This window comes from Otolemur garnettii, unplaced genomic scaffold (assembly GCF_000181295.1).
Source record: "Otolemur garnettii isolate 467f Iridium unplaced genomic scaffold, OtoGar3 scaffold00005, whole genome shotgun sequence".
Lineage (NCBI taxonomy): Eukaryota > Metazoa > Chordata > Mammalia > Primates > Galagidae > Otolemur > Otolemur garnettii.
In genome coordinates, this window is record NW_003852400.1 from 1,409,080 (window position 1) to 1,422,526 (window position 13,447).

Genomic DNA, 13,447 nt, shown 5'->3' on the forward strand with positions numbered 1-13,447 from the left:
CCCATTAGGAAAGGAGGGTATTCTATGGCTTGAGTGTTTGTACTCCTCTAAAATTCATATGTTGAAACTAAATCTCTAGTGTGATAATATCAAAGGTGACACCTTTGGCAAGGGACTAGTGCCCTTCTAAGAGAGGCCTGAGGGAGCTTGTTTACACTTTCCACTATATCAGGATTCATAGAAGGTGTCAGGATTCTATGAATAACCCCTCATCAGACACTAAATTTGCTAATGCCTTCATCTTGGAGTTCCCAGGCTCCAGAACTATGAGCAATACATTTCTGTCATTTGTAAATTACCAGTTTTAGGTATTTTATTATACACGTAGCTACTCCAATGGAGTAAGGACTAGAGAAAAGACTCCTCCTCCTCTGTTTGAACTATGTACATATGTATTCCTGCTAATAACTCATCTCAAACATGGCATTATAACCTCTAATTTTTTCTTTAGTGTTACTATTTTCCCCCTTTTGGGCACCAAGAGAGACCTTTAATTATGCAATTTGGTTACAAAGAAAAATTCCCAATAGCTAATTAGAGCAAAAACTGATTATTCGTTTTGATTTTCAGGTTGTTGCAAGACATGAAGATTTACTGGCACAAGCAACTGGGATTGAGTCTTTGGAAGGTATATTTCTATTAACTATTACAGATTACATAGACCAGGGACTGGCAAGCTTTTTAAGGGTCAGATAATAAATATATTTTAGACTTTGCCAGTCATACAACTTCTGTTGCAGCAGCTAAACTCTGTTGTTGTATAATGAAAATATGTAGATGTGGGGTAAGATAAGTTGATTTAGGTGCAGGGGTCCTCAAACTTTTTAAATAGGGGACTAGTTCACTGTCCTTCAGACCATTGGAGGGCTGGACTGCAGGCCCTGGGACGAGTCAGCTGCTAAGCAGGACAGGCAGCAGTGGCAAAAACACTCCGCAGGCCAGATAAATGTCCTAGGCAGGGCTCATGTGGCCTGCGGGCCTTAGTTTGAGGACGCCAGATTTAGGGTCTTTCTTGACTGAAGGCTGGCAGGTGTCATGTTATCTTAAATAACTATGATTAGGCAATATAACCTCATTCTTATGTAATTAGTGCTTGACTTGGAGCCACTGTTGTTTTGGCTGCTATATGAGGCTGTGTGTGGACTTCTACAGTAGCTCCTTGGCTGGCAGAGGCTGACTGAAGGGCACGCCACAGTTACCTTCCGCTCCTTGTCTTTTCTTTGGTTATCTCCGAATTTAATGCCATCATCTCTGGCCTCACCCTCTTGTGCTACACTGGAAAATATGCAAATGAATGTGTGCTTCTTTGTTCTAGTAAAACTTTGCTGAGCTAAACAATCTTGGTTAAATCTTGTTTTCCCATTTATTAGATGTGTGACTTTAGGCAAATTACTTAACTTTTCTGAGCCTCAGTTTTCCTGTCTGTAAAACAGAGGCATTCCTATGAACTAACATAACATAATCCTGAGAATTAAATAAGTTAGCAAAATGCTTAGAATGATGCCTACACATATTTAGTGCTTCTGTAAGTGGTAGTTATGAGTTAATTAAAATATCAACAATACCAGAGTGGTTCGTAGTGGATGTAAGCTTAAATTCTTTTCTTATTTTACCTTTTTTTAGGTCTTTTCTTTGCAACTCTTTTCAATGAAAGTTTAGTAGAATAACATATACATTGGATTTTCATTTTTATCAATCCTCTTATTTTCGTGTGGCTGAATCTTTTGTAAATTTTTTATTCTCTCTTGATTAAATTGAACTACATCTCATAAATATGAAATGTTACTATTGTGTTTTACATTATTACTTGTATTGTGATTACTGTTATTAATCATTGCATATAAAGGGAAGGCTAAATGGTTTTTACCTCTATTGATCATACGCTTAAGGAGGGAAGGATATTGTTTTCCGTGATGTGATATTCTTTAATGCTTCCCCCAGTATTTCTCATGCACTCCAAAGTATTAACTTACTCTCAGCATATATAATATTTCTAAGACATCTTGCTGAAGAACTTAGTGTTTTTAGAACTAACAGTTTGTTATTTGAAAGTCTGGCATATGTATCCAATTAGGTTCTTGGGAAAATTAGGAGGCTCTAAGTACTGAGGTATAAAAATGGAGTGTCTTTCTCTTGGAATTTTGAGGAATATTTATTAAGCCTATTTTATTAAAAAAGAGATATCCCTCATTCATTCGTTTACTCAATCAATCAAATAGTAACTGAGAACTTGTTACTCAACTACTTGTTGAGCAGGCATTTATGAGAAAAAGTCACTTATCAAATTTATGAATTTGTGTTCTAGGTAGGAAGAAAAATGTTCAAATAGAAAACTTCAGATATTTGTAAGCCCTACAAACAAAACAAAACACATGATGGGTTGGAGGAAGGGGAGTCCTTACCTATCTAAGATGGTCAGTTAAAGCCTTTTTGGGAAAATGACATTTAAAGCCGAGATCTAAATGATGAAAAGGAGCCGTCATGTGAAGATTTGGGGAGAAGAGTATTGTAAGCTTAGGAGACACTAAATGGAAAAGGTGGGATTAAGGTGGGCATGTTTGAGGAACATAAAGAAGTCTAGAATGGCTGGTGTTTAGTGAATGAGTGAGACTTAGGTGAGATTTAGAAAGGAATTTCGATTTCGTTCTAAATGCAATGGCAACATTGGCTTTTTTTTTTTTTTTTGAGATGGCGTCTCACTATGTCACCCTCAGTAGAGTGCTGTGGTGTCACAGCTCACAGTAAACTCAAACTCTTGGCTTAAACAATTCTCTTGCTTCAGCTTCCCAAGTAGCTGGGACTACAGGCACCCGCCACAATACCTGGCTATTTTTTTTTTTTGTTGTTGTTATTATTGTCATTGTTGTTTAGCAGGCCCTGGCTGGGTTCGAACTCACCAGCCCCAGTGTATGTGGCCGGTGCCCTAACCACTGAGCTACGGGCACTGAGCCAAGCCATTGTTTTTAATCAAGGTATCATATGATGAAATTAATACTTTAAATAGTTTAGTAGCACTATAGAAAGGCAGGCATGGAATCAGGGATACTGGTTTAGAAGCCATTAGAGTACTAGAATTTGATGGTGCCTTGGGGACTAGGGTAAAATGGAGGCAGAGCTAATAGGATTTGTTGATGGGAGATGAAGGAGCTGACCTAAGACAGCACAAGTGATTCCTAGAATTTTGGTCTGAGAAATTGGATAGATGATTATGGTAGGAATAACTGAGGTGAGATAGACTGAAGAGGATTATGAGTATTGATGGGTTGAGTGTGGGGCAGAAGTTATACAGTATTGGGCATCTTAAATTTGACATAACAGAGCCCAAGAAAAGGGAAAGAGGGAGGAAAGAAGGGTAGAAACAAGACCATAGATAGGCAGATAGAAAGAAAATCTTTCTGCGTAGATATATGTGTGAATGTATGTGTGTATAAAATTAGTGGTTATTGAACAGATAGTATTGAAAACATTGGCAGTGAATGAAATTCATGGAAGATTGTAGATTGAGGACAGAAGATAGTTGAGGATCAAGTTTTGGGGGTGCTCCAGTGTGTGGAGATCTAACAGAAGAGAAACAGAAGCAGCTAATGAGATAGAAGGAAACCCAGGAAGTGCGAGGATTTGGAAGCCTAGACGAAAATAATGTTTCATGGAGGGAGTGCTCAACTGTCATGAATTTCTAAGATTTTAAACAAGATATGAAGACAGAACTGACAATAGAATTTGGCAACTTTGAGATTTCTAGTGACCTTGAGAAGATCTGTTATAGCAGAGTATTGGTGAAAACCTATAATGAGTTGGGAGAATAAGGTTTAAGGAGATGGTAATAACCAGTAAGGGCAGTTCATTCTTTGAGTTTAGGATGAACAAACTGTAAAGCCAGCAGAAAAGTGGTAAACCTTGGGTCCAGAGGGGACTGTGTTGGACCGAGTCATGTTAATGCATACTTATATGCTGATAGAAATACTTACTGGTTCTAATGTTACTTTAGTTAATATATGACAACATGTCTATTCTTAAATTGATTTGGAATATTATGTTTTCAAAGCTATAACTATGCCAGTTGAATATAGAAATTGAGTTTTAAAGAGTGCAATTCAAAATAATTATCTGTAGTAATTAAAAGTCTAAATAATAAAATTTAAGATCTATCTTCTGAAAATGTTTTTACAATTTTGTAAAGTTTCTTCCTCATCTTGTAAACCTAGAGCATATAGGCAATAATATACCTGCTGTCTATGTTTATTATTTATATAGCACATAATTCATTAATTCAACAAATATTTATTGACTACTTTTGGAAGGATGCTAGGTTAGGCGCTGATTGATAATAGGAGGTTGGACAGTTAAGATTGCAAACTCATCCTAGAAAAAGTGCTGCATTGCTGAATATCACTATGGTTACCTTTGAAACACTTTTTCTAGGATAAATTTGTGAACTTAATTGTCACACTTTGCATGATGACATCTCTGATGACCATTCCAGAAACCAAGTTCCAAAGTTGCTTTGAAGGGTGGACTAGGTGCTGGCATTGGTGCATAGCTTCCCAAGGGGAGTATTTTGAAGGTGACTATAGTGATATTCAGCAAGGAGATATGTAGCACTTTTTCTAAAATGAGTTCATGAACTTAAATTTTCCTACCTCATATAGTAAGTGAATGAAAAGATACTTTCTCTAACATTGGGAATTTATAGTCTAGTGGGGGAGTAAAACATCAGATAGATATACAGGTGGATATGTAATTACCCAATATAATTAGTGCTATGAAGTAAAAGTATAGTGTTCTATAGAAGATAATAATGAGAGGCTAAATTAGTTGGGGAATCGGTTAGTAATTGTTTCTGTTAAGCCGAGGCTTGAAATATAGTAGGAGTTTATGCAGGAGGAACATGGGAATGGGGACAAAGATTGAACAGAGTACATTATTTGCAGATTGTGCCAGCCTTGGAGACCAAGCTGAGGACTATAGTTTTAATATAGGAGAGACAGGAGCAAAAGGGAGCTCATGGAAGATCATTCAGGCTTATTTTTGGTAATTGTGGTAAAATACACATAACATCAAATTCCCATTTTAAAATATACAGTTCAGTGGCATTAAGTATGCTTACAAATGTTTTGCAACCATTCCCACTATCTAGTTCCAGAACTTTTTCATCACCCCCAGTGGAAACCCATATTCATTAAGTAATCACTCCCCATTCCCTGTCAGGCTTCTTTGGTGGGGCAAAGATGGAGGGGAAGACTAGTTAATAGGCTTTTACATCAGAGAAAAGGTAGTGGTTGCTTGAATTAAGATGATGACAGAAAGAGTTAAAATTATGTGGTTTTTTTTTTAATTTAACTTTTTATTCAGTTTGACTCCTTATAAGCTGTTATGTTTTCCTAGGTGTTCTTCAGATGATGCAGACGAGAATTGGGGCCTTACAGGGAGCCGTTGACAGGTACTGTTATTTATTTTATAAATGAATGGAATAGAAATGTTTTTATCTATTGATATTTTAAAAATGAGTTTATTTTCCTTTTTCTCTCCTATAGGATGAAAGCAAAAATTGTCGAGCCATACAATAAAATAGTAGCCCGTACTGCACAACTAGCAAGACTTCAGGTAGATTCTCACTTTTATTTCTTTATATTTTATTTTTCATGATGTTTTTATAAGTGGGCAAATTTCAGGAGATGAGTTTGGAATAAATAACTAAGAGAATAGGAATAGAACAGAGGGCAGAAGAGGGACGAGTTTGGAGAGCTGAGAAGATAGACAAGGGAAACTTTGGAACGTCTTTGAAATTGATTAAGTGTCTGTGACCAAATTCTGATGGATATATAGAGAACACATGCTGATGATGTCTCAGGTGGAAATGAGGAACTTATTTGGAACTGGAGCATAACTGGTTCCCCTTTTTATGTCTTAGCGAAGAACTTGGCTACATTGAGTCTATGGCTCTGGACTTTATGGACAGCTGAATTTAAGAGTGATCTTAAGGCTATCTTGTGGAAAAAATTTCTAAGCAGTGAAGTGTTCAAGAAGTTGTGTGGCTGCTCTTCACAGCCTACAGTCAGATATGGGAGCAAAGAAACGATTTCAAGTTGGAATTCATAATTAAAAAGGAAGCAGAAAGTAAAAATCTGGAAAATTGTGGCCTGGTTACGTGGTAGAGAAGAAAAGAGTGTTTTTAGGCAAGGAATCCAAGAATGCAGCTGAGCAACCACGTGCTAGAGAGGTTAATGTGGATAAAAAGGAGCCGGGTGCTAATAGTCAGAAGGATGGGGAAAAGGTGCTGATAGCAGAGAAATCTTTATGGTCCCTCCCATCACAGGCCCAGAGGACTGGAAGGACAGAATGGTTGGGGGTGGGCGTTAGGCCCAGGGTATCACCATGGGAAGCTGCCTGCTGCTTTGGCTATGATCCTTTGGCTCCATCCCTGGCTGAAAAGACCCTTGATGATGCCTTGGGAGCTTATAGTCAGGTGGACTAGGTCTGCAAGTGCTGCAAAATGCAAGACTGGTGGAAGCTTCCACTTAGATTTCAGAGGATGTATCTGCAAGTCTGGGTACTGAGGGAGACTTGGCAGGGGCAGGGTCTCTGTAAAGAGCCCTACCAGGGCAGTGTTAAGTGGGATGGGGGAACTCCCACAGAGATTCTGCATAGCTGTGGGAGTAGGATGGTCACTTTCCAGACCCCAGAATTATAAAGCCATCAGCAGTGTGCACCCTTAGCCTAGAAAGGCCACAGGCACTGGACTCCAACCTGTGAAAGCAGACATCATGGCCTATGCCCAGCAAAACCTTAGGGGCAGGGCTGCTTGAGGCCTCAGGAGCCCACTCCTCACATCATTGCGCCCAGAATGCAGCATTCGTAATCAAGGGAGGTTATTTTGGAGCCTAAAGTTGACTTGAATGTCTGTCCTGCTGGGTTTCAGACTTGTGTGGGGTTTGTTGCCCCTCTCTTTTGACCAATTTCTCCCTTTTAGAAAGGAAATTTTACCTAATGTCTGTTCCATATATTGGAAATAAATAACTTGCTTTTGATTTTATGGGCTGATAGCTCTAGGGAACTTGCCTGGAGTCTCAGGTGAGACATTGGACTTTTGAGTTGGTGCTAGAACAAGTTAAAGTTTTGGTGACTACTGGGATGGAATGATTATATTTTGAATGTGAGAAAGACATGAGATTTAGGAGTGGAATGCTATGGTTTGGATATGATTTGTTTGGCCCTGCCAATTCTGATGTTGAAATTCGGTCCCCAGCATTGGAGGTGGCATGGTGAGAGGCCTTCTGGGAGCAGAATCTTCAGGAATGGCATGGTGCCATTCTTGCAGGAAAGAGTGAGTTCTTACTCTTAGCCACTGTCACTGGCTGAATGAATTCTCACTCTTAATTTCTGTGGGAACTGATTGTTGAAAAGAGTCTGGCACCTCTTTTTTGTCTCTTGCTTCATACTCTCACCGTGTGCCGGCCTCACGTTTGGGTCCTGTAGTGAGTGGAAGCAGGTTGAGGCCCTCACCAGATACAGAAGCAGGTTCTATACTTCTTAATACAACCTGCAGAACTGTGAACCAAATAAATCTCTTTTCCTTATAAAATTAACCCGTTTTAGGTATTCTTTTGTAGCAACACAAATGGACTAAGACAGAAGTATTCCCCCATCTATGATTTTTTGGCAAGGGTTTGAGGATTGGTATTAGTTCTTTAAATATTTGGCAGAATTAAGAGTAAAGCCTTCAAGTCTTGGGCTTTTCTTTGATGGGAGACTTTTTATTACTGACTCAATCTCCTTACTCATTATTGGTCTGTTCAGATTTTCTGTTTCTTTGTGATTCGGTATCGGTAGGTTTTATGTATCTAGAAATTTATCCCCATATTCTAAGTTCCAACTTACTTCTTTTTTAGTGTGGTACTGAAGACAGCAAAGAGGAAGGTGGAGGAGGAGGAGGAGGGAGGAGGAAAAATGGGAGCAGATTTTAGCCAGGAAAAACAGCTGATATTTCTGGCTTTTGAACTTTTTTAAAACTAAAGATAACTTTTAAATTAAGCTTACCCAAGTTTGTGCTTTAACCAAGGATGCATGAAGTGTCTGCAAAGATGTGGAAAGCAGTTTTCATAAGATCCAAAACAATCCACAAACAGCTCCGAGAAAGGAAAGTTTTGTTAGTCACAAATGGGGTATAACCAATATATTTGTCTATGTGTGTTCTCTAGGGTATCAGCTTCTCAGCTGAATATCTCTACCCACAAAGGCCCCAAAGCTTCCTGTGCCCCCCACAGACAGAAGCAGGCAAAAATCAGAACTGTCTAAGGAAAGGAAAGGGATCAGTAATAAATGAGTACCTATAAAAGTTAAAGAGTTACATGACAAACATGTCATGTAAACATGACAAACATGACAAACAAAAAGAGACTCATTCCTTGACTGGGAATGGAATCCAGGCTGCTGGAACAAAAGCACAACATTTTATTTTAGGACTGGGCTTGATTGCTCACACCTCTAATCATAGCACTCTGGTAGGCTGAGGCAGGAGAATTGCTTGGGCTCAGGAGCTTGAGACTAGCTTGAGCAAGAATGAGATCCTATCTCTACTAAAAATAGAAAATTAGCCAGGTGTCGTGGTGTGTGCTTGTAGTCCCAGCTATTGGGGAGGCGGAGGGAAGAAGATGGCTTGAGCCCAGGACTTTGAGGTTGCAGTGAGCTATGATGCCACCCCTGCACTAATGATGATGCCACTGCACTTTTACAGATGACTTTGTCTCAAGAAAAAGACAAAAAAACCCAAACCAAACAAAACCCCCCCCACACTGGGTTTTTTAACCACTAGAGAAGGAGGTTAACTGGCCTTTGTCATTATTTCTCTAGGAGTAGTTATTCCTTTAGGGGAGCATACAAATTATTTTATCTTTGTTTTAGGTCAGGTTTTTGTTCTTTAATTTTGCCATGAAAAATTTTAAGGCTAACTATGACATTATTTTGTGTCATCTTTACATAAATACAAACAAAGGAATTAATTTAGAGTGACTCAGACACCTTAGGGAACTTAGATAAAGGCTCCACTAACCGCCCTTTTGGGGTCTTCTGTTTTCCTCATGGAGTCTATAGAGTCATGACACATTCCTCTGAGACATAAAACCCTGCTTTCTAGTGTATTCACATTATCTCTTTGGCTTTTGGAGATACCTTTTATTTACAATTTCCACATATTTGTGAATTTTTCAAAATCTCTCCTGTTACTGATTTCTAGTTTCATACCATTGTGGTTGGAAATGATTGATGTGATTTCACTCGTCTTAAATTTGTTCTGACTTGTTTTGTGGCCTAACATGTGAGCTATCCTGGAGAACCTTCCACGTGCACTTACGAAAAATGTGTATTCTCCTACACATGTATGGAACGTTCTATATATATCTGTTTCATTTTTCTGGTCTGGAGTGTAGTTCAAATCTGTGGTTTCCTCCCTGATTTTCTGTCTAGATGATCTGTCCATTACTGAAAGTGTAATATTGGAGTTGCCTACTGTATTGTAGTTCAGATCTATTAATATTTGCATTATATATTTAGGCTCTTTGATGTTGGGTGCATGTATATTTACAATTGTTATAGCCACTCGAGGAGTTGATCTGTTTTATTATGATATAATGATTTTCTTTGTCTTTTTTTATAGTTTAAAAATTTTTATTTATAGAGATTGAGTCTTGCTATGTAGCTCACAAACTCCTGGCCTCACATAATTCTTCTGCCTTGGCTTCTCAAAGTGCTGAGATTGCAGACATGAGCCACCATGCCCTCAGTGTACTCAATACCTATATACTGGTATATATGTGGTATACCAATAGCAAAAGATGAATACAAATCATTTTGAGCACCTCTTGTAATTGTAAACGTCCAATGTGACTTGAGTATTACAAATTTCATACTTTTTGCCTTTCTTAAAAGGTATATCCATTTTGTGGGCACTTTCTGTTTCCTCCATTCACGGTAGTTAATGAGAGGAAAGGACTTACTATTATAATTTTGCTGTTTTTCTTTTTGGTTGTTCTCTTGCTTTTTTTCTCTCTTGCTGTCTTCCTTTGTGACCAGGTTATTTCTACAATAGTATACTTTGATTTCTTTATTTTTATCTTTTGTGTATCTATTATAGCTTTTTGCTTTTTGGTTACCATGAGCTTTATGTAAAACACATTATCAAGTATTATCAGGCTGATAGCAACTTAACTTCAATCACATGTGAAACTCTATATTTTTACTTTCTCTCACATTTTATGTTTTTGATGTCATAATTTACATCTTTTTATTTTGTGAATCCCAGAGAAACCTTATAGCAATGATTTTTAAAATGGTTTTGTTTTTTAACCTGCATATGAAAGACATAGTGATATTTATAGCACCATTTACAGTATTAGGGTATTTTGGATTTGACTTGTATACTTACTTTTACCAGTGAGTTTAGCCATGGAACACATTGATGTTTTTATGTTGCTGCATCCTTTTCTTTCACTTGAAAGAATTCCCTTTAGCATTTCTTATAAGGCGGAATATTTCTTTTTCATTTCTATTTCCTTTAATATGTCCTATAGATATTTCCATTTTTGTGCTTTCTGCATAGCTTTGCCTTCTTTGTACTCTAAGGCTGAGTTCCTTGAGTGCTTTGAAAATATATAATTATGGATTGTTAATTACAACTATTAAATGTTTAAAAATAATTTGTGTCTTGGTCTGTGCTAAGTAATATTTGGCAGACTTATAATATTTTTTCTAAACATGTAGCATATATAACTGAACATACATGTCATTGTATTTTATTTACAAATTGTATATGTCTCCTATAACAACTTCAGAAACGTAGTATATAAGAATTTGGATGTCTTAGTCTTTTTCAAATGGTGGAGGAGAAATAGTTTCAGGTTCTTTCAGGGATAGCCAGTGAAGAGTATGTGGGTGGGTAAAGATTCACAGGACTGTCTTAACAACTCAGTTAAGTACCATGGAGCCGTGGAACACATTGGTCAGCCTAGTAGCAACCTAATGATCACCCTTTTGTATACCTCAGTCCCCCCAGTCTTTTTGCTTTTCCTGCCTATCTGCTATGCTTTCTTACTGCTAGTGTGAGTAACCCTTTCTCCTTCTTTCTTGCTTATTTTTCTGCTCACTCTTGTTGCCTTTGTCTCCAGGCTTCTGATTATTGCCATCTCAGCTTTTATCCTCTCTTGTATTCACATTTTCTTAAAGAGAATAGTGACCTTTAGTACTCAGTGGCACTTAGGGAGAGTTCTTGTGGTAGGTGATGCCATTGACAACCATACGAACTAACATTGTTTCCCTGATCTAATCTGTTGTGGTGGAAGTTATAAAGCGTTGTATGTCTTGAAATATGAACAGCAAATGAATAGGATTTGCTCAAGTTGCTTTCCTGAAGAGGGTTATGGGCATCTTAAGTGTCAGAGCATTATCTCGGATTCTTTCCAGGGAGTTAGTGTTTTACTTTTATGTAAAATATGTGGTAAAACAACACTCCTCATGATTAAATTGGGATTTAATGTTGCTTTTTTAGGATTCTTTTTTGGTTAACTTTCATTTTGCAGTAAAAACAGGGCATTAAGTTTCACTGGAACTTTTTGTTAACTAAGAAAAATACTTTGCTTATATGTTTATAAACTTGTTCCAATAAAATGGAATTTAATTAACTATTTGATGTTTTGGACAAAGAATGGAATTAGCATTCAGTTTAGTAAGCTTTATAATATTGTTATATATAAAGACATAGGAATGTTTTTATTAGCAGAAACAGTTGGGACTTTATAGTCCTTATATCCATCATGTATCACTGTTTGATGTATAATGCGCTGTTTAAATTTAGGCAACAAATTAAAATTTGATTTAAGTTAAATGTTTTAATTTCAGTTACTTTCTTTATTTCTTCGTTCTAGTTGTTAAACGTGCCTAAACCGTGCACCATGCATTTCTGTTGTTTTTCTTCTTTGTTCAGTACTTTGTGTGGATCTGTATATACAATTTTTTTAAGTAACAAGATCTTGCTCTGTTGCCCAAGGTAGAGTGCAGTGGCTTGATCATAGCTTAGTGCAACCTCAAACTCCGGGCTTAAGCAGTCCTCCTGCCTCAGCCTCCTAAATATCTAGGACTATAGGAATCTGCTGTCACACCTGGTAATTTTTTTTCTAGAGATGGTGGGGGTGTCTTTCTGTGTCTCCCAATTGATCTTAAATACCTGGCTTCAAACAGTCTTTCCTCCTGAGCCATCCAGAGTGTTAGGATTATAGATATAAGTCATTGTGCCTGACCAACATAGTCTTTTGACAGTATTTTTTATCTATCTACCTACCTAATACCTATCTGAGACAAAGCTCACTCTGTTGCCCTTGATATAGAGTGCTCACAGCAATCCCAAACTTTTGGGCTTAAGTGATTCTCCTGCCTCAGCCTCCTGAGTAGCTGGAGTTTTAGGACCCACCACAAACCCTGGCTAGTTTTTCTATTTTTAGTAGAAATGGAGTCTCACTCTTGCTCAGACTGGTCTCTCACTCCTGAGCTCAGGCGATTTATCCAGCTTAGCCTCCTAGAGTGCTAGGAGCCACCATGCCTGGCCTAGACAGTAATTTTTAAAGATTGTATGTAATTTTGCCACTTAGATAGGTCTTAGTAAAGTCAGGGGGCCATGAAGTCCTCAGCCCTGGTTAGGACTTTCTCTGGTGCCACTTGTAAGTAGACCCAGAATCTGAAAGCACTTTGATGTGGCTCACACAAAAAGAGGAGAGCACGCAGCAGCAGCAACAGCAACAGTGCCAGTATGAAAAGAAGTCAGGCAGCAGTGGCAATTTAACTGAAAAATTTAATTCTTTTAAGCATATAGAACACACTTAAGTTTATAAGCGGATAGAACACAACTGAGAGGGAAGTGTGGGGTCTCTTCCTTATAAATAACTTTTTCGCTTGTATTTATTCTTTTTTTTTCCCTAACTTTTCTCTTCCTACTTCTAATATTTGTGCATTTCCTAACTCATATTTTTGCATTTCTTTCACGTAGGGTCTTGATCAAGCCTACCCCACACTATTCTTAACTAACTTTTCCTTTGGAAAGTCCCCAAGATATTAATAGCACATTGATTAATCATGGGATGCTGACTAGCTGCTTCTTTAAAAAGTTCTTGTTGATCAGTCCCTCTCTGTGGGTCTTAGGAGTTGAGCATTGTCTGAATTTCAAACTCTTGACCATAATCTCAGCTAGTTCTGCTGTTGTGGTAGTCCAGAATAGTCAATCTTCCTTATGCTCTTCATGTCTAAGTCAAGGAACTGTTTGCTCTGTCTCAGGAGTTGTCCGCTTTCCTTTGTCTCAGGAATTGTCTACTTTTCTTTTCCTTCTTACCCTGTTTCTTCCCTGTCTCTAACAAGTTCTAAAATACTTTTATATTTATGCAGGACTTTACAATTTATAAAACATTTT

At 37.8% G+C, this 13,447-nt stretch overlaps 1 protein-coding gene across 1 annotated transcript in view; it reads left to right on the forward strand.

Annotated features, from left to right (window-relative positions):
- COG5 (component of oligomeric golgi complex 5) overlaps positions 1-13,447 on the forward strand; it is a 313,042-nt gene that overhangs the window by 12,350 nt on the left and 287,245 nt on the right. Inside the window, exons 3-5 of the mRNA XM_012812313.2 lie at positions 571-628; positions 5,386-5,440; positions 5,535-5,604. Coding sequence (XP_012667767.1) covers positions 571-628; positions 5,386-5,440; positions 5,535-5,604 — 183 coding nt within the window. The remainder of the gene's footprint in view (positions 1-570; positions 629-5,385; positions 5,441-5,534; positions 5,605-13,447) is intronic.